This window comes from Labrus bergylta, chromosome 12, assembly GCF_963930695.1.
Source record: "Labrus bergylta chromosome 12, fLabBer1.1, whole genome shotgun sequence".
Lineage (NCBI taxonomy): Eukaryota > Metazoa > Chordata > Actinopteri > Labriformes > Labridae > Labrus > Labrus bergylta.
Genome location: NC_089206.1, coordinates 29,208,539 through 29,230,227, shown reverse-complemented (window position 1 = coordinate 29,230,227; position 21,689 = coordinate 29,208,539). Strand labels below are relative to the sequence as shown.

Here is a 21,689-nt window from a genome sequence, read left to right as displayed (position 1 = left end):
AGTATCTATTCCTTTCTGTTGTGGTATTTCCTCCCTAAATGTTACATCATCATGTTTCAACCACACAAAAACACGCAGCAGTACTTCCAAGGTCTCATTCAGAATTACACCAAAACAATTAGCCAGTAGCCGCCAACATATATATACACATATAAATACCTCTGTTAAGGGGTTATTTTTCCTTTTAGAGCTGAGAAATATCAAGTAGACTGTCTGTCTTCTTTTTCGGTTTGGAATTAATCTGATTATGCACAAGTAAGGAAATTTCTTATCAATGCACAGCATTTACAAAACTATCTCATTAAATGTAAGACAATAGTTGTTTTGGATGTTGACATTTCTGTCATTCAATGTCCACTGAACATTAAAGCAACAATATATAACTTTTCCACCATTAAATAGAAGTTTCAAAGTCAATCTAACAGTACAAACTTTAAACAGGCAGAATAGCATTTCTCCCATGTCAACAGATTTCCCCGGTGGGTGGGGTTCTCTTACTAGAAATGCGCAAGGTTTTATGGCGTTAGCCAATTAACCTGTTTGATAGATTGGCTTACACTAAGAGCTAAGATGAAGCTTAAAGACGGAAGAGGACGTTGACTGATGAAGCTAAGAAAAAAGAGAGTGACGGAGCAAGAAGCACAAATTATTCATAACAGATTACGACATTACTCTGTATTGTTATCACTGTCATTGATATCTCATGTTTAGCAGCTTTATGGTGCAAAGGAGTCATCCAACCGAGGGGTTCCCTCTCTGGGCAGTAGGCCCCCCTAGAGATCTCAGGAGGAGCGTGACTCTCTGTTACATTCTGAGGTTGTCAAAATGATATTTGAACATATTGACTACAATCCTGATATAAGACTTAGTGGGAAGTGTATTCAATAGTCTTTAGGTAATAGCTAGTGTGTGTAGGCCTATTAAGATATCATTTATCAATAAAAACCTTTCATATTAATGTTCATTTTTGACAGCACTGTATTGCTTTTGTGTTGGTCCAAAATGGTGGGAATCTCTGATCTAACCCTACTTATGTCTCAGACTTGCATACAAATTAATCAATAAATCCATCTTATGCCAGATGTTGTGTCTACAATTGACAGTAGATGCTAGCTGAGTCTCTTTTGCACAGAATCCGGTTATATTACTGTATCGTGTCAGTTGACGTGGGTCTTTGGTTTCTCACTACACCGCCCCCCCATGCTTGTCAACAAATAAATGTTGTCTGTGATGGAGAGTAGTGGGGAGGCATAACAGCCGTAGCACTCCAAGACTCTGTTCTGTTGTTGTTTTGCTGTATTTGCCGTGTCTGTCACAGCACTTTATAAACATTTGTTTTTAAAGGTGCTATATAAATAAAGATATTATTATATTATTAAGACCATCAGTCGACATCGAAGCACACCAAACCCATATTCTACATATTCCTTCTTTAATTGGAAATATTAAAAATGTATTGGGTCATGTACTGTTTGCAAACTCATGACACAGTGGATCACAGAAGCCATTTTTTTTTCAAGTTCCTGTACATTTCATGTTACATGTTTATATGTACATTAAATAGAGTTTTAATCAAAAAGTGTGAAATTCAACATTTACATCATACTCACTGTAACGCTGATCATGCCACATGCATGGCACTACTTTGCTGTGACATTGTCTGCAGGCTCTAACAGTGTGTAAAGCCTTTGTTCAAAATGTTTGGAATTTGTGAACACAACTATTTAATGTTATAAACTCAAGATATCAAACTCATACTTGGAGAAGTAAATGAACGTTATAGAATCCTGATGTATGCTTTGTGTGTATCCTTTTTGTGACACCTCAATGGGTGATATTTTTAAGCCAAAGCATTGAGTTTGATCGTCATACATTTTAGCATCACTATATCAGCTAGTCATTCATGTTACATCAGACTTTAAGGCGCTATCATAACATACAGTTTTAAACTTTCTTATGCCTTACTTCTAGTCTGATCATATTATACCTTATCATCCATTCATGAACTTAGTTTGCTTTAGGCCCTTTTCCTTACCCTTTCACCCTGGGGGAATCATCTTGTTTACTTAAATCTGCAACGCAATTTCGATTCCACTGTATGTCTGGCATATTTTGAAATTAAAAATAAAATTGACTTTGACTTTAGGGTCATGGTTAAATCTCATTCATGTGTCTCAGTCTCGATGTTGAATGTTGGCATGTCCCTATTACCAAGCAGAACAGGAAGTGCAGACCTCCCAGGCGAAGGTTGCCTGAATTCAAATTCTGGTGAGAGTCGTGGCTATTAGTCACACTCATGGGCTGAGTTGTTGCAAATGTTCCTATTTTGAATTACCTGTGTGGTCCAAATTTAAATTGTACAGGGATCATTTGAGAGAGGAGATGGCCTTATTGCATACACCAATGATACAGGTTTGAATTCATTTCATTTGTGTGTATTTGCTTGTCGCTCTATCCTGTATGTTTCAGTCCTTTGTATATACATAGCTTTAGAGTATAGCTTTCTTTCAGATGCAATTCAATGTCACATTATTGTCTGTTACAACAAGAGTTGTTGGTTCATAGTCTTAAAAATAATGTATCAAGACAAATGTTGTGCCAAGCATCTTTCTTTCTGTGGCAAAGCTTTGGGGCTTGAAAAAAACAAGATGTTAATACTTTGACTTGATGAACATTTGAAAGGAAAATGTGGCAATGTGGATTTTCAAATGTGGTATTTGAGTTAATCCTAAATATAAAAAATGGTCCTTATATCCACAAGTGAGTTTAAAAACTAGATGGAATTTGTTATTTAATCTTCAGGACAGAATCTATTTTTTCTATTTCCAGATTCATTCATGATAAAAACATGCATGTTCAATTGTTGAACCCTCTGTGGAAATTGGTAGCAGCAGTTAGGATGGTTTTTGCATACTGATTTGGGTGTTCTCCCCAAGCATCAATAGTTTCAATTTATGTCACCTAATGTACTCCCAAATTCATGGAAATTACGTGTTTAACCAACACCTTTGTCTAATCAGTTGATAAAAGCAGGGGTAAACCCCATTGTAGTTCACATCTGATATTTTAACAATAGCTTTGACAATGAAACATTGTCTTGTGTTTTTGTCTCTCCTGGGAATGTTTCTCCATGCTTTGGCTCAATGCAATGTCACAGCCTCAGAGTTTAATCTGGATGGAGATCATTTGATTGGTGGACTTTTTGAGATTCATCCTGTCGATGATCCTGTTCCTCATGACAGACCAGAAACAATCGAGTGCTCAAGGTTAGTCTTATAAAAAATCGTGTTGACTCAGAATATTACTAAATAAAAAACATATATATTGCATATTGGTATTAACAATCAGTTTTACTGGGTTTTTTTTGTATTTTTTGTAATTTATTATAATATTTAAAAGGCAATCAGTCCTTGTACAAACATTATGCTTAGTGGCATAATCAGTTTCATGGTCAAATTAAGTTTTATTACACTCAAAAGCTATTCATTGTTTCCTTATCTCCTTTTGTCCTCTATGCTCTCAGTAACCCCATCCTTCTTCCAAATTATCGGAGGTTTCAGTTGATGAGATTCTCTGTGGAGGAAATCAATAACTCAACAAACCTACTGCCAAATGTGTCTCTTGGTTATGAGATGTTTGATCACTGCTCAGTTACACAGAATTATCCAGGAGTTTTCAACCTCATTTCAGTTAATGGCTTGATCCGACCATGGGCTGAGCCACAAAAGCATCAAACAAATAATACTGATGTGTCCAAAGTAATAGCATCGGTCGGTCCTTTAACCAGCACTCAGGCCCTGACTATTGCCCCACTATTCATGACGGATCTCATTCCCATGGTAAGTTAAAAAACAGACTTATGTTATACAGTAAAATACTGTGTTTTTTATTTCTTAAATTTTAATCATCTTATAGTTTTTAAAATGTGATTGAAATACCTAATGTGTGTATTAACCTTTGACAGGTCAATTACGGATCTACAATCTCTGTCTTTTCAAAAAAAGAGATATTCCCCTCTTTCCTGCGAACAGTGCATCCCAATACAAATGTCATAGAAGGGATTGTTAATATTGTGCTGCACTTCAACTGGCACTGGGTTGCTTTCCTTCATAGTGACAATGATTATGGCTATGATGGACGGGAATTGTTCTTAAAAAGGATCAAGGATACTACAATCTGTCTGGCGTATGCCAAAAGTCTGGAGGACAGTACAAGTTATTCCCAAATGTTCAAACAGATAGAGTTACAGGGGATACATGCTGTTATTGTTTTTGCTCCAAAAATGACTGCTGAAACTCTCATTATGTCAGCAATACAACTGAATATCACACAAAAAGTGTGGATAGCAGGAGATGCATGGTCCTTAAACAAGAGGCTCCCAAAAGAAAAAGGCATCAAAAATATTGGAACTGTACTTGGAGTGTCTCAACCAGTAGTAAAAATACCAGGTTTCAGTGATTTTGTGTTTTCTACTAAAAGCAAGACATATTCTGAAAACAAACAAAAACATAGATTTTGTAATCAGGTTTGCAACTGCAGTGACCTCAGTGCAGAAGAAATCCTTTCTGTGGACCCGACTTACTCTTTTCCGGTGTATTCTGCTGTGTATGCCATCGCTCATGCCTTGCATAATGCCTTGCAGTGTGACTCTAACAGATGTAATGGCAATATTACAGTGTTTCCACACATGGTAAGTATACAAATTGTTTTAAGTTTTTATTTTCTCTGAGTACTTAAACATGACTCCTTGGATTATCTGAATGCTTGTGATGACATGTATCTATAATGTAATATCTGAACACATAAAAGTAATGCCTGTTTGTACTTTGTTTACCCACATCAGGTCCTTGCCGAGCTGAAGAAGTCAAACTTTACACTCTTAAACCAAAGTATTACGTTTGATGAGTATGGTGACCCAACATATGGATCTTACTCCATAGTTTTCTGGAACCACAATGGTGATGCAGAGGAGATTGGTTTTTATCATTTTCACCCATCGGTGGATTTCTTCATCAACAACAGCAAAATTAAGTGGTATACAAATGGAGAAGTGAGTCCTGTTTTTTCCTTTTTATGTTAGTGAAACTATATGGTAGTCTGGCAAAAGTTTGGTGATATGTTGTGAATTAGTTTGTATTGCTTTTACTTTTCCTCAAAGGTTGTGTTTGTGTGTATTATGTAAAAAAAAAAAAAAGATTCAAATTCTGAATTTGGTATAGTATCTGTGGCTGCCAGGCGTGGTGATTCTGATTCCTTTCGGTCCGTAGGCAAAATTCAATTGGGGCAGCCACCAACCCAGCGTTCATCACCATCATGTCTACCAGTTTCCCAACAATAATTCCTCTTCCTCTTTACTTTTCCTCTCGTATAGATAGATCTTTCTGCTTTATATTTATTTGTTTACTTTTATTGACAGCAATAATGCATGCAACGCTTAGCAGGTCAACGAAGTGAGTGCTGTCAAAATAGATCTGGATAGGACATATCACTGATATCTGACGTGTAACTACATAATTGTTTTGTACAGGTACCTACTTCATTGTGTTCCCAAGAATGTTCCGAAGGATTTGTGAAAGAGCAGAATGGAATCCACAAATGCTGCTTCATTTGTGAAATCTGTCCAAATGGAACTTATATCAACGGCACAGGTACAGTATACACATGAAGAAGAAAACTACTACACATCTGTTTTCATGCTAGTTTATGGAGCTTATCAGCATTTATGTAAGGAGGCAAGAGCAGCTGTGCAAAATAAAGAATTTGCCAACAAAAAGACTAAATGTGGGACCGTTATAAATGGGAGATTGTTTTGGAATTGTACCTTTACTTCATGAACCAGAAAAAATAATCATGCAAACCTTCATGATAGGCCCGGACCGCACTGGGTGGCAGGTTAGGGTTGAGTTATGCACAACAAAGTAACATTTTCAACAACAACAAAAAATACCCAATTAAAGCCAAATCAGGAAAGTTGTTAAAATGTACCTACTCACAGCAAAAAATAAGGCTTAAATCAAACAATAATCCCGTCTCACTGCCATGACTGTGGCTCATTTGTAAAGTTAGATGCCTCTCAACTGGAATTTCGAAGGGTTCGCTCCCCAGTTCCTGCAGCCAAATGTTGATGTGTCCATGGGTAGCTTCTGCTGCTTTGCCATGGTATTAGTTATTACTGAAAGACACATACACATGTATTCTTTGTCTGTGGTTCTAAAAAGCTCATCATGCACTTGTAACAAAAAACTGTAATACTGTGAACTCTTGCACTGTTTGCTAAGCTGCCTGATCTATATACCCCAAAATGACTTTTTTTTAAGTAAACCTTAACTGAACTGACAAATTGTCTTCCACATAATATAGAGAATCCTTACAAGTGCATCAACTGTAAAGACACAGAATGGTCTACAGAAGGAAGTACATCATGCAATCTGCGGTCAGTGGAGTACATTCCATTCACAGACATCGGTGCTATACTGATCATAGCCGGATCCTGGGCCTTGGTGGTTCTTTCAGTTGTCATGTCTGTTCTCTTTGCCATCAACTACAACACCCCTGTAGTCAGATCTGCTGGTGGACCAATGTGCTTCCTCATTTTAGGCTGCCTCAGTCTGTGTAGTCTAAGTGTGTTCTTTTACTTTGGTACGCCAACAACTTCCTCTTGTATTTTAAGGTCGTTGCCATTTATTTTGTTTTACACGGTTTGTTTGGCATGTTTCGTTGTGCGCTCCTTTCAAATTGTTTGCATTTTCAAAATGGCCGCCAAGTTCCCAAAGCTCTACAATTGGTGGATGAAGTATCAAGGACAATGGCTGATTATCACAGTGGCTTTTGTTACGCAGGCATTCTTACTTCTCATATGCTATGCCTCTGCCCCCCCAAAGCCCTATAATGAAACAGTTTGGTCCCCAGAAGAAATTATACTTAGTTGTTACACTAAATACGAAGCATTCTCTGGTTCTGCAATTTTACTTGTATTTTTGTGCTTTCTTTGCTTCATTTTCTCCTACATGGGAAAAAACCTCCCAAAAAACTACAATGAGGCCAAAGCGATAACCTTCTGTCTGCTCCTGTTAATCCTCACCTGGATTATTTTTGCTACTGTACAAGTGCTTTACAAAGGAAAGTACATCCAAACTCTTAACGCCCTGGCAGTACTCTCTAGTATCTATTCCTTTCTGTTGTGGTATTTCTTCCCTAAATGTTACATCATGATGTTTCAACCACACAAAAACACGCAGCAGTACTTCCAAGGTCTCATTCAGAATTACACCAAAACAATTAGCCAGTAGCAGCTTCAGGAAACCGTGAATTTAAAAAAGAAAAGCAAATGTGATTCCTCAAGGACCTCCTGCATTAGAAGTGCAATTAAAGGTTATTAACAAGCCCTCTTCTGGTAAAGTAAAATGAATCATATCTGATAAATTATTACCATCCTATAAGGTTCTAAATCAAAAACTGAAGTAAAAACAAATTAATGACAAGAAGTTTCAGAGGGGCTCTGTACTTTTTGTTTGTAACAGTCACCATCCTGTGGTGTTAAGAGGCAAATGTACATAAGGACTGCACTCAGTGTTTAATACTAATGTGTGCCCCATTTCTTTTCTGTCTCACTTGGTTCATACTGAAAGTAGATTAAAAAACACTGATTTCATTCATTTTTGTATTTAAATGTCAGCTTGTCATCCAGTTGCATTATTGAAAGGAAGACCCTTTGACTTCATCCCTGTTGCTATGGTTATCCATGTGAAATTATGATATGGAGCCAGCACATACTATGAACAATGAATGGGAAGTTGGAAGTACTCCATAGGTGTCCAATTGTCAGTAATTGATTGACACCCCGCAGCCAATCAGAACTGAGTACTAACCCAGGCCATGGTACATGCAGTAACACATTGAGTCAACTGAGGATGCTTAATTGGGACTTTATGTGATAGGTGTAGGATGATAAGGATCACAGACAGGGTGAGGCTGAGGGTTGACAAGGCACGCTGCAGACTGCAGTTACTGTTTCTTATCTACCTACATTATTTCTTTAACATTTTTTAAGTTGTAGATTTTTTATATGATCAGTGAAATAAGTAACCGTTTCTGTTCAACTACTCAAATAACTGAGATACTCAGCTGTAATACCAATGTAAGAGAGATGTAATAAACAAAAATAAAAAAAGGAATGTGCTTTAATTGTTCAACAGTACTTTGAGGTTGCTATTACACCAATTCCACCACATGATGGCACCACTTTACAGTGATGTTGAAAGGCTTCATTTTCTACTGTCAGTATTTAACCAACGTGAAAGCCAAGTGATATATAAAGTGTTGTATTCATCCTGACCTTCAAATTAAAGCCATAGTCTGTGAATATTACAACTAGAACATTTGAATAGGATAAAGCTTTAAATATGGCAACACACATTTTGAGTAGAAACAAGGAACAAATGAGGAACCAAGTGAAGCATAATTTAATACGTATCTCTTTAACTAAATTATACAGATTTGCTAATGATACGTTTATTATTAGTTAATGATAAATTAGTTAGAAAACTTGTGATGTAAAAAATCATTTATTAGTATCCTTCTATAATTCATCATAGTTGACTACTAATGGTAAGATATCAGACTGAAAAATCCTTTATTTATTAATCATGACGAACTGAGTAGTTCATGAATTTCTGAAACTCTTAATCAGTCTCACAGAAAATTTCCATCACCAGTCATACATGTTGAGTCCTGAACTTACAGTTCAGGACAGTTACAATTTAAAACTAGTAACTATTGATTTATTACTCATTTTTAATCACAAGTTAATCTTTTGTGCATCGATTTTAGGGATCTGTCTCATATATGCATCAGTACTGTTTTCTGATGAAAAACCTCATCCTGCTTTCTCTGAACAATCCATCATATTACTCACTGTGATCTTTGCTGTGGAAAATGTCAACAGAGGGTGTTATAACTGTGTGATAATTCTCCCTGTGGCAGTGGTTGCATGTATAGAAAATTACAATAAAGAAATTAATCTTGCTTTCACAGAAATCTATCTTTTCCAGCTCTTGCAGGTCACATCGAGGCATTAATGTTATTTATTTATTTTTTATTATTTTGAAAATAAATACAAAAATACATATGTGAAGCAACTGCACACATGAGATAACAAGAACATGAAGACCTTACACACTTGGCAGGACAAGGGAGGAAAATAAAACAGTCAATAATAAGAAGAAAACGGGACGTTAACAGAAAATCTATTTAGCAGAGAGAGGTGTCCAGGGCTGGGGGTGAGGCAGTGAGCTGGAGATGGCTGGCTGGCAGGTTTATTTGGCGGTGAGTTGGAATATGCAGAAGAAGGTCCTGGAGACAAAAGGTGTCCTAGCAGTGGCAGGCAGGCAACAAAACAAAGTCTTAAAGGTTGTTAACAGGGCTAAACAGAACTTGACTTGTGACTAAACAACCGTGGCACAACGATCCAGCAGAGACTGAGTGTTGGTGCAGGGTTCTTGTAGGTGAAGTCGATTGCGGGCAGGTGTGTTGTTGATTATAGATCCAATGCAGCTGAGAGTGAAGTGGACAGCGTGGAAGGGGGGAGGGGAAAAGAAAACACAATAAGCACTCAGCACTCACACAAAAATACTCTGGAGTCAAAGAGTCGGTACTGTGACACCTCTGAGAGTAGAAACATAATGTAATCCATTTTTTTCACAGTTCTCAATAAATGCATCCTTTTGTGTTCTGAAATTAAAAGTTATTCTTTCCATCACAAAGATGTTATACATCATATCAATCAATTAATCTACATTGGGTATTTCTTTTGTCAGCCATTTTATGGTTAAGGATTTTCTAAATGCCACTAATAATATTCTTATCAGGTATGTATTCTTCTTTCTCCACTCAAGTTCATCTAGGTTCATCAGGGCAACTCCTCTTTGTTTCCGCAACATCTCCAACAGTCTGTATGATTTGAATAGGATTTATTTTGCGAAGTACAGAAATATCATATTACATTTGTCCAAGAAAATTAATTTCAGCCTTCTAATTACCAGCAAGGAACTCACTGGAGCATTAAGGTGTGATAAATGATACTAGCTGAGTAGTCCCTCATGACTTAACGTGAAATTACATAACCATTACATTAAGTTATCTTTTAGTGTCCCCTCAAATATCAATACCATACCATACCATACCATACCATACCAAACCATACCATACCAAACCATACCAAACCATACCATACCATACCATACCATACCATACCATACCATACCATACCATACCATACCATAGCAAACCATACCATACCATACCATACCATACCTTACCATAGCAAACCATACCATACCATAGCAAACCATACCATACCATACCATACCAAACCATACCAAACCATACCATACCATACCATACCATACCATACCATACCATACCTTACCATAGAAAACCATACCATACCATAGAAAACCATACCATACCCTAACATACCATACCATACCATACCATACCATACCAAACCATATCATACCAAACCATATCATACCATACCATACCATACCTTACCATAGAAAACCATACCATACCATACCATAGAAAACCATACCATACCATACCATACCATACCATACCAAACCATACCATACCATACCATACCATACCTTACCATAGAAAACCATACCATACCATACCATACCATACCATACCATACCAAACCATACCATACCATACCATACCATACCATACCATACCATACCATACCATAGCAAACCATACCATACCATACCATACCATAGCAAACCATACCATACCATACCATACCATACCATACCATACCAAACCATACCATACCATACCATACCATACCATACCATAGCAAACCATACCATACCATACCATACCATACCATAGCAAACCATACCATACCATACCATACCATACCATACCATACCATACCATAACAAACCATACCATAACAAACCATACCATACCATACCTTACTATACCATACCATAACAAACCATACCATACAATACCATACCATACCATACCATAACAAACCATACCATACAATACCATACCATACCATACCATAACAAACCATACCATACCATACCATACCATACCATACCATAACAAACCATACCATACCATACCATACCATACAATACCAAACTATAGCGCATTGCATTGAATGACACTTTTTTTTTGTTTATCACCACTTAATCACAGGTGGTAAAAGATTACATTTCAGGTCAGGATGCAGAGGATAAGCACTACCTTCTTAAAAAAGACAGTGCAAGCACAAGATGTTGGTCATACAAGAAAGTAGAGTACTTTCTTTGAGATAATAGTTACAAACGATCTACTTCTAGCCTCAGATAGGGGACTTCTGTCTGTGCTCGTCTTGTTAGATCTTAGTGCTACTTTTGACACCATTGACCATCGGATCCTGTTGTACAGACTGCTTGGAATTACAGGGACTGCTTTAAGTTGGTTTGAATCCTACTTATCAGACCGATCTCAGTTTGTACATGTTAATGATGAGTCCTCTATGCACACTAAAGTTTGCCATGGAGTCCCACAAGGTTCAGTGCTTGGACCAATTCTCTTTACATTATATATGCTTCCTCTGGGAAATATTATGAGGAAATACTCCATACAGTTTCATTGTTATGCAGATGATACTCAGCTTTATGTATCAATGAAGCCCAATGGCACCAGTCAGTTATGTCAGCTAGAAACGTGCCTTAAGGACGTTAAGACCTGGATGACCAGAAATATTTTGCTACTTAACTCAGACAAGACTGAAGTTATTGTGCTAGGCCCTAAGAACCTCAGAGAGACTTTTTCTAGTGATTTGACTGTCCTTAGTGACATCAGCCTGGCATCTAGCACCACTGTTAGGAATCTAGGAGTTATTTTTGAGAAGATATGTCTTTTAGCTCTCACATCAGTCAAGTTTCAAGAACAGCCTATTTTCACCTTCATAATATATCCAAGATCAGGAATATCCTGTCACAAAATGATGCAGAAAAACTAGTTCATGCATTTGTTACCTCCAGATTGGATTATTGTAACTCTCTTTTGTCAGGGTGCTCTGGCTCTACAAAGCTCTAAGTGGCCAGGCACCATCTTACCTGAAGGAGCTACTAGTGCCGTACTGTCCCTCGAGAGCGTTGCGGTCCTGGAGTGCAGGCCTGCTGGTGGTACCTATAGTCTCCAAGTGTACTATGGGGGGTAAAGCCTTCAGTTATCGGGCTCCTCTCCTCTGGAACCGCCTTCCAGCCAGGGTCCGGGAGGCAGTCACAGTCTGTATTTTTAAGAATAGACTTAAAACTTTCCTTTTTGATAAATCTTATAGTTAGTGCTGGTGTAGACCAGCTCTTAGTTATGTTGCTATAGGCTTAGACTACCGGGGAAACTGGCACCTTGAGCTCCTCTCTCTCTCTCTCTCTCTCTCTCTCTCTCTCTCTCTCTCTGTGCATATACAGTACATCATATTACTGCATGTATCTATCTGTAAATCTCAATCACTAGCCACCTACTTTCCTGAGAGCTCTTGAGCTCTCTTAGGCTCCTCAAGATCGTTGGTTGATGGCCTGCCAGAACCTGTTTCGTCATGAGCCGGGGATCCGGCCGAAGATTTCTGCCTTTTAAGAAGGCAGTTTTTTCTTACCACTGTAACTTTTGCTGCTTTGCTAAAGTGCTCATGATGGATAGGCCTGGTCTTTGTAATATAGCAATAAGTAAGGTCTTTTACTTGCTTTTTGTAATATAACAATGAGTAAGGTCTTTTTACCTGCTCTTTTGTAATGTTAACAGACAAAGAGTAAGGTATTTTACCTGCTTTTTGTAAAGTGTCTTGAGATAACACTTGTTATGAGTTGACGCTATACAAAATAAATTGAATTGAATTGAATTGAATAATATTCAGGCTATTTTACTTTAGAGAAATTTAATTTCAGTGATTGGAAAGGAAGTAGTAGGCTACAGTGTTAAAATCCCTGCAGTCACAACTGTATTGATAATATTATCAATAAAGCAATCTAATAGATCAAATAAATTAGGATTATAATGGTAGCATAAAGTATGCCTTTATCATCAGTAAGATTTCCAAAGATGCAGAATGGCTCATTACAAATGTATTTTATGTTATCGCATAAGGAATCCATTAAATCTGTTTATGTATACAACTAAGATAGAGTTCACTTAATTAGCTTATTATTTTTAATCCATTGGATATCTTGTGAATTTCCTCACACTGCCCAATACATTTTAATCTTCTTTTAAAATCTTTTTTCTTTTTGTATCAATAAAGTAACTAACGTAATCAGATGTAGAGGAGCTGAGGTATAAACTAGCAGAAAATGGAAATAGTTAATATATGTATAATATATACATTTAAAAAAGCTTTGTTCTCTCTTTAAATATTTGCATTTGAGATCAGGGGAGGATGTGTATTGATGTTCATCAGGCAGGTAGATCCTGATGATGATGATGATGATGATGAAGATGATGATGATGATGACACCTACATGATGATGATGATGATGATGATGACGATGTTATTGAATTAGTTTATATCTATAGCTTTTTTAAGTAACTGGCATTCAGGAAGTTGTATGAAAAAATGAAAACTACAAAAACAATCTTGCCAAATGTGATTCAGTGAGGAATTTTTACATGATTTAATTGTGTTTCCTTTATCAGACTTTCAGACTATATGATATAGTACACTGAAAATTCAAAACAATCATTTAAATTTGTCCTGACTGCAACCCCTTATCCCTGCTCTCTCTGTTTCCCCCAGAATGTTGCAAGCATGATGCCCCTGCTGAATGGGATCAAATTAATTTCCCTTCCAGGTGTGATGCTGATCCAGCAACAAGAGTCTTTTACCAGCTCTTTTGTAAAGTGTCTGAAGATAACATTTGATATGATTGGTATTATAAAAAAGATTGATTGATTGATTGATTGATTGATTGATTGATTGATTGATTGATTGATTGATTGATTGATTGATTGATTGATTGATTGATCCATATATTGATTTTCTCCTGATAATTGAAATGTAATTTAAAAAGCCTCCATGTCCCTGATTAATGAAGAATACATGGATTTCAGTGATGCAGATTAAACCTAATGACGTGGGTCCAACAGGAATCTTTGAGTTTTTATTTACTACTTAAGTTTTGAATAATATCCTTCAAGGATTGTCACACTGGTTAGATGTAAACATTTATTTGTGGAGACCACAGATTCATACGGTGTAGTAAAAGTTCTGCCAACAGTTTAACTGGAAACTCAATAACTTTGTTATGCTTTGTTAAGAAAGCTGTTCCCAGCCTTGATACTCTATTCTCTATAGTTTGGTCAAATGCAACAACATCACGTTTTGGGGGTTTACAAAACATTTATGATTATATTGCATCTTGAGAAATGCTTTTTTATTGGTTGAGCTTTATGACCTTATGTCCATGTGACCTATTGCAGTACTTTGGGATTTACACATCTCTCTTCATTGTTTATGATGAGATGACAGGGAGATGATTTGGCTGCTTCAACCGGTTCACTTTGGTGTGACATTGGGCCACAGGCGCAAATAAGAGCTGCGTCATAAACGCTGACCTGAGAAAGTATAGGCTCATACTGACGGTGACGGATGACCCTTTTCTGTCTGCATTTGAAAGTCAGTTTCAAGCCGTGACGCTCAGTGAGGCTGGGGTGCCCCACAAAGTCAAACGGAAAGAGCTTTGCCGCAGGGGGTATGTGGCCGTTCCAGAGGGTAAATTGCCATTTTGTTGTGGCTATTCATTTTCCTGGCAAGGAGAAGGGGAGGATGGACCGTGAAAGTAGGAACGAATTGGTAAATAGTGCCACTTAGCATGGCATATGGCACGTTTGGAGTGGTGAATGCTGACATCAACAAATTGACAATTTCATACCAATTTCGAAGACATTCGCCCCACACGTTGTCCCGCACAATGTTTGCATTTTCATCAACACATTACCGTTTAAAAATGTGCTTTTCAATCAACAGTAGGCTATTTGCTATTATTGGAAGAAAAAAATAATTGAACCGTAGGCCACTTATTTTTAAGTTATATTATAAGTTATTTAAATTGTTATAACGTCAGAATTTCTCAACGTACGGAGCAGCGAAGCTCTCTAAGACCTAGTCTAACGCATTTTTGTAAAATTGTAAAAAAAAAATAAAAAATAAAAAAAAAATAAACTCTAATACATTTTGTTTAGTTTTATCGTTAATTAATTGTAAAATTGTTCAAGTCGATTGAGGCAACGTTGCCTCCGAGAAGTCACATATTTCTGTTTAACAAAATATAGAGCGAGGAAAATCGGTGGAACGCCCCGTGTCTTTTCACTTGTACCTTTCAATTTTCCACTCTGGTCAGATAAAGAAAAAACCCTGGGAAAAAAACTTAGACCAGCAACTGGTCCTTCTTTTTGCTGCCAAGAAAAAACAAAACGACTTTAAGTGGTGGCCATTTACGTTTGGTGGCCATATGGGATTTGTCTTTAAATGGTCTTCTTTAGAACCACTTCTCTCGTCTGCAGGGATGCTGGTTTTGATAGATCAAGTCAATTGTTTTCCGTATCTTCAATCAGCCCTCATTGGTCGGATGACAACATTTACTTATCAGTTATTATGTTTACAGTAAGACACAGTTATTTGCGTCAACGCCAAAAGGCCCTTTGTCCCCTTTTTAAGAATATAAGGGTAATGATTTACCCAGAGAATAGAGATTAGACCAAATGAATGCAGGACCACTTCTGCAATTACAACAAGTGTCAGTTAATTTTTAGTCCTCGTGCTTTTGTTCAAAACTATCTGTAGGTTTAATTTACAAAGCCAGGCGTTGTGCATAAGAAGTGGATCTGACTAAAAGGAATCAATCTGTACTCCATAGGCATAAATACGTCAAACAGAAAGTAAAAGACCATGAGCTGGAATACGGTTTGAGAGGATTACGTTTCAAACCGAGAAACTGAAACTTTACAACCTAGCAATTTCGATAAACAATTAATGTATGCCTCAACAGATGAACAGCAGAATCATTTTACTCGGTTTTCTACTGTTAATCTCGAACAAAACGCTTTATTTCTACGTTGGTCATATTCGTGGTAGGCTAACTGTTGTTTTACGCACGACTAAATACAGTGCACCAGAGGGTGTTTGGTTATTCTCATTCAAATCTTGCTCAAGTGGTTCAGAGTAAATGGCAGATGTTTTGTAATTCAAGGCGCATCAATACCCATGCGCTTTAGTGTTTAACAATGGCGCTCCCCTTTTGTTAGGCACTTGTGTCTCTCTGTCCAGAGCTTGACAAAGGCTTCATCCTCCATCGAGTTATAAAGTTACTTTCCAGCCAGTTCATTCGGCTCTTGAGAAAACCTTAAGCGATGTTAATGTGCACCCCTGGCCTTTTCATGCGGTCACCCCGGCACACACAGGCAGACAGCAGCCATTGTGTTCCGCAACCAAAGTAAGAAGTCTTTAAATAACCCAATGACCAGTCTATAGAAATTCATGATGCTATTTCTATTTGATCTATTTGATCAGAGCTCCTACAACAGGTCTGTCGCGTGGCTTTCAGAAAATCCCGTCTGTATTTCCTTATATTTTTCCAGTGCACCTGTCCATGTACCTGCTTTTTTTTTTTTTTACTGTGACCTTGTCTTTCTCAAAGAGCTTTTGGTCACACCAGCGCTGCCTCGAATCCATGTCAATGGAAGGCGGTGAATCGATTTGCTCCGCTCACGGTGCGCCAAATTGTTGGCCTGACTTTGTATAGCCTATTTTAACTGCGTTATTTATTCACTCAGATATGAAAAGCGTAATATTCAAAAGCCTAAAATAGACAGTAAACACCACGTTAGTTTTTTTTTTATGAACTATTTTGTTAATAAAAACTGTGTGATGTTTGTCTAATCCAAATGCATAATGTCATGGCATTGTTTTTCACGTGTGCCGTAAGATTAAAACATTATCACACAAGTTTGCATTTTGTCTGAATTTAGTAGACTATATTTCAAGTCTTCATATACATAGTTCGATTCACATAATCTTTTCTTCAGAGTTAATGGGAAATGTAGACCACCATTGAACTACTAGTCCTACTGTTTGGGTGCCCGCCTTAACATTGGCTTGCAAATGTCTCAGTTTGCCTTGAGGAAGAAAATAGTTTATTGCAGTAATTGCATAATTGCTTCACTAATTGTTGTTAACAAGTTCCCCAATAGTCCAATTATTACAGCAGCATTGTCAGGTCCCCACCGGCCGGCATCCATAACAAAGGTCCGAAAGGGTTAATGAATGACCTGGGGCTGAAAAAGTGAAAGTGGAGGGAGAGCCCGAGCCCTTTCATAAACATACACTTAACTTGTAATTTAATGGCACTTGCATTATTATTTCCACTGAGGACACAGGTTTCTCAGTGCGCTATTCTTATGGATTGATGAAATGGAGGGAAACTGTTTTAAAGCGCATTCCTTCACTGCAGACAAGTAGGCTATTATACTGTAACACATTCACGCCATGTAACGCTTAGAAATAACTCATTACAGGCCTATTAGGTTGACTTACCTTAAACTAAAATGGATATAGAGCTTTAGCCTACATAATTACCTTTGGGATGTAGGTAAAGGAAGAGTAGAGGGGCAACCTCTGCTGTGTATGTGTAGCCTACACACGTAATGCCTATTTCAGTCGAAGGACAGCTGCACCTACAACACCTATGATTTATCACTTCACTGTTTTTAAAATAAAATCACTCCGCCAAAACTTCATCATCAGTAACAGAGTGCAACATGTCACACGTTTATTTTTCTAATTTGAGTGGCAGAACGCAATTCAAATATAAATCAAGTAGACTACGTTAACCATTCATTATGTAAATTATCTTGTTTTTTTCAACAGAAAAAAATCCTCTACAGAATTATACCTTACAAGGATCTCATTCTACAATAATGCCATGCTCCTCCTTCTGCTTCGAAAGACCTCTTTCCCCGTTTTGACCCCAGAGAGAAAACACTAATTGACATTACACCGAATAATCAACGGTGAAATGTCTACACTGTGGCACAGAATAACATCACAGGCGACTGTTGTGATGCCACGACTTCATGCTGAAATCAGCGCTCCACGGTCCCGCGTTTAAAGCAGCCGTGAAAAGGCAGATAATGTGGCGTCCAAAGAGGACAATAGACACCAGAGAGCACACTTACAACCAGCACAGCTCGGCCAAATTTCATACCAATTAAATGTCTCAGTATATAGCACCACATTTATGTTCCGCACGGTACATTTTACGCATTAGTGTCCTCTAACAACTCTGACATGCCTGAGTCTGTAGTCCGTTTGAAATACCAGAGCGTGGACATGAAAACTGGATTCAGTCTGTGAGGTCAATCCAGCATCATCATTGGAGAAATGAATACATTTTAGAATTTTGAGAAAACCAGCTAATATCATGCTCTCAATTAAAAAGAAAAAAAGCTGTTGGCATGCTCCAGCAGATTGTACAGAGAGTCTCCTATCTCAGGTAAACGAAATAAGAGGAAAGTAAACCGGCTTCTCTGGCTCACTTTAGGAATAGAGGGAACCTTTTGATGCCCACACGTTTGTAGTCACAAAGCAGGTAAGAAGAAAAGATCAATGGCGCGCAACAATAAACGGACCTCTTTCCATGCGCCCTTTCCTCAGACTGAATACGAATGCGCCTCCTTTACCCAGGTCCTCAGTAATTTGAACACACATTGTGTTCCGGATAAGGCAACAAAACTTGGTAAATCTAGAGATGTTTATAAAGATTTCCTCAGCTGTGTCGCGTGTCTTTCAAAACGCAATATCTCCAACAACTGAACATTCTAAAACAACTCCAAATGAAACCTCTATTAAGTTAATTGGACACAATGGTTATATTGAGACTATCTCTTAATAACAGAGCTACAGTCCAACATTCCATTAGACGGTTACTACACTTTCATTCACTCCCATTTAGTATAGTCAGATGGCCTGTTTGCGAGCACAAGATGCGCATCGGACTACGGTGCGCCAATAGTCAATACATTGTTTCAGCTGGTATGACTTTCCCAAGCCTTCGCCCCTTTCAGAGAGCAGTGTGGAAAATCGGGAGGCGAGGGACCAAGGACAAGGGGCGGCCCACGATTCTCCTCGGTGCCTCATCGCGCCTGGTATGAAGACAAAAACTGGCGACGCACAAAAGCCAAAGAGTCCTGAGCTCTTAAGATTTAAAAAAATCTTTTCTACATTGCACTCACATTTTTCGGGATTTATTTTTTTATGAGCAGAGGCATACCTATACTTTCGGTTTAAAAAGCAGGTAACATGAAGGAGGCCTCACTATTTCTAGGTGTAACACTTTTACAACAAGTGACCACCAGAAAATCGAAATGTTTTGGGACACGCAGGGAATTACCACGGTGCTGCCTTCAACCTTGTGGCGTGAAACTGACATAGAAAAGATTGAATACACGAGTCAATAGTACCCACACCATGCTCACAAGTAGAACCTTAGTGATTGCCCATTATGTTTCTGATTTTTACGCTTCTCCTAGTTTGTTTGCCCCACACGTTGTTTCTTCAGTATGTCATCTCCTTACGCAGTGTAACTGTGCACATATGTGGTCTGTGTTTGTGTTTCAAACTTTAGTCCAAATATCTGCAGCCCGATACATCCACTCACAGCCCACTAGTGAGTCCTCAGTAACAACTTATTTCATCACAATCTAAGCAGATCACAAAATAGTTTTGGAGTCAACAACACAAAACAGGACGAATATTAACACATTTCATCATATTTCCCCAACCACAAAAGATAGATAGATAGATAGATAGATAGATAGATAGATAGATAGATAGATATCTTTAAATGATCCTCTCCTCTTTGGCCCCTCTTTAAGCCTTTGGTGGGTTTTGGCTGTCAGATGACGCCAGTGTTGCTCATTTGAGCGCAAGAGACAGGCGGGACTTTAGTGGCATTGAGATGTTAAGTGGGAGCCTCTATATAAATCCACTCAAGGACATTCCTCCATTCGTGTGCCTGAGAGAGAAGTGATTAACGTCAGGGAAGCTATAAAAACAACAGGATGGTGGCGACGACAGACTGCGAAGAAAAGTCCAAAACCATATCTGGAAACAAGGTGTGTTGACTAATTCTTTCAGAGAAACCGTGGCTGGAAGCACACAATTCAAATCTGAATAACTGCAGTGTTTTATTAAATATTAATTTGTATGTTTTTTTTTTATAGGTATCCAAACCTGTGATGGAGAAGAAACGACGAGCGCGCATAAACAAATGCTTGGACCAGTTAAAAACTCTTCTGGAAAGCTACTACAGCAGCAGTGTAAGTTATCTATTATCAAACTGTTGCAATGATTTTTGAGTTAGTAATTACTTGTCAAGATTTTTTTAACAATAAATATATAGTAAATAAAATTCTCCTTATACAGATTCGAAAGCGCAAACTGGAAAAGGCTGACATCCTGGAGCTCACTGTGAAACATCTCAGGAACCTGCAGAAGATTCAGAGCTGTACGATATAACCTCACACATTCAATTAATATCAAATACTCAAGAACTCTGTTGACTTGAGATGATTTTAACTATGGCTCAGACTATAAGCTTTATTGTGTCTTACCCAAATGTCTCTGTTTGGCTTTCAGGCACTGCCTCCGCTTCCGAGTTTTCAGATTACCAAGCGGGATTCCGTAGTTGCATGGCAAACGTCAACCAATATCTGATGATGGCAGACAATTTAAACGGGAACGACCGCTGGATGTTATCGCAGCTTTCCAGTAAAGTGTGCCAATCCAGGGTGCGTGAGGAAATATTCAGCACCATGGACAGCGGCCCGGGCCAGGCGGGGGCACCAGAAGAGGCGCGGAGGCATCTTCCATCTGCAGCTAGACCTAAGGACAGACAAATGGTCCCATGCAAAGCTCCGAAACACCACATAGCGATCACGACTCCACGTTTACCAAGTACAGACGCACAGCAGCCACCTGTTACCAAACAGGCTGTCTGTGTGACGGCTCCCTCACAAAATACTCACGAAAAGAAGCTGCACTCCACGTATCACATGAATGAAGCTGCAAAAACTGAGGAAAAGGTCTGGCGGCCTTGGTAGAACTGACGAAAAAACTCTTTATAGATATTATAGTTAAATTTAATGTTTACAACTGCACTGTATAGATTTCTACAAAAAGTGTTTTTTCTAGCCTATATATTGTATATGTTTTTATTTTTCTTAATAAAATAAGCAAAAAGAGAAAACGTGGTGTTGTGCTTGTGAAAACTTGGTAAAGACTTTTTCCTTTTCGTTAAAATGGAGTCAGACATGCTGATATTAGCATGTATTGACTGATGTCGTTATTATTTAAAGAGAGAAATGGTCAGAAAGGACATCTTTGAGCGATGCATTGATTATTTGTTTCATAGGCTTTGAAACGGTCGTCCAGAGGTAAAATTTATCAAGGTCCATCCACAATAAACTGGCCTTACAAGCTATAAAGGACAGGGGCCTTTTTTCTATTGTGTAACAACAAATGTAAGGAATCAGAAGTAGGTTATGCGTAGGCCTAATGGCATTAAACGTGAGATAGCCATTGGCTATGGACACTGAGGTCGTGCTTTTGCAGTAGCCACTAGCCTACATAG

General features: G+C 38.1%; 2 protein-coding genes across 2 annotated transcripts; both read left to right on the top strand.

Annotated features, from left to right (window-relative positions):
• The first annotated feature begins 3,084 nt into the window (after window positions 1-3,084).
• LOC109993166 (taste receptor type 1 member 1-like) lies at window positions 3,085-7,289 on the top strand. The gene is made up of 6 exons (XM_020646006.1): window positions 3,085-3,266; window positions 3,524-3,839; window positions 3,965-4,690; window positions 4,844-5,050; window positions 5,528-5,648; window positions 6,361-7,289. Exons 1-6 carry the CDS (start codon window positions 3,085-3,087, stop codon window positions 7,287-7,289), a joined length of 2,481 nt encoding a protein of 826 aa, XP_020501662.1.
• A 12,468-nt stretch (window positions 7,290-19,757) lies between these two features.
• On the top strand, window positions 19,758-21,455 carry her3 (hairy-related 3). Its single transcript, XM_029279736.2, has 4 exons — window positions 19,758-20,172; window positions 20,281-20,376; window positions 20,483-20,564; window positions 20,696-21,455. Exons 1-4 carry the CDS (start codon window positions 20,119-20,121, stop codon window positions 21,157-21,159), a joined length of 696 nt encoding a protein of 231 aa, XP_029135569.1. The 5' UTR covers window positions 19,758-20,118; the 3' UTR covers window positions 21,160-21,455.
• The last annotated feature ends 234 nt before the right edge of the window (window positions 21,456-21,689 follow it).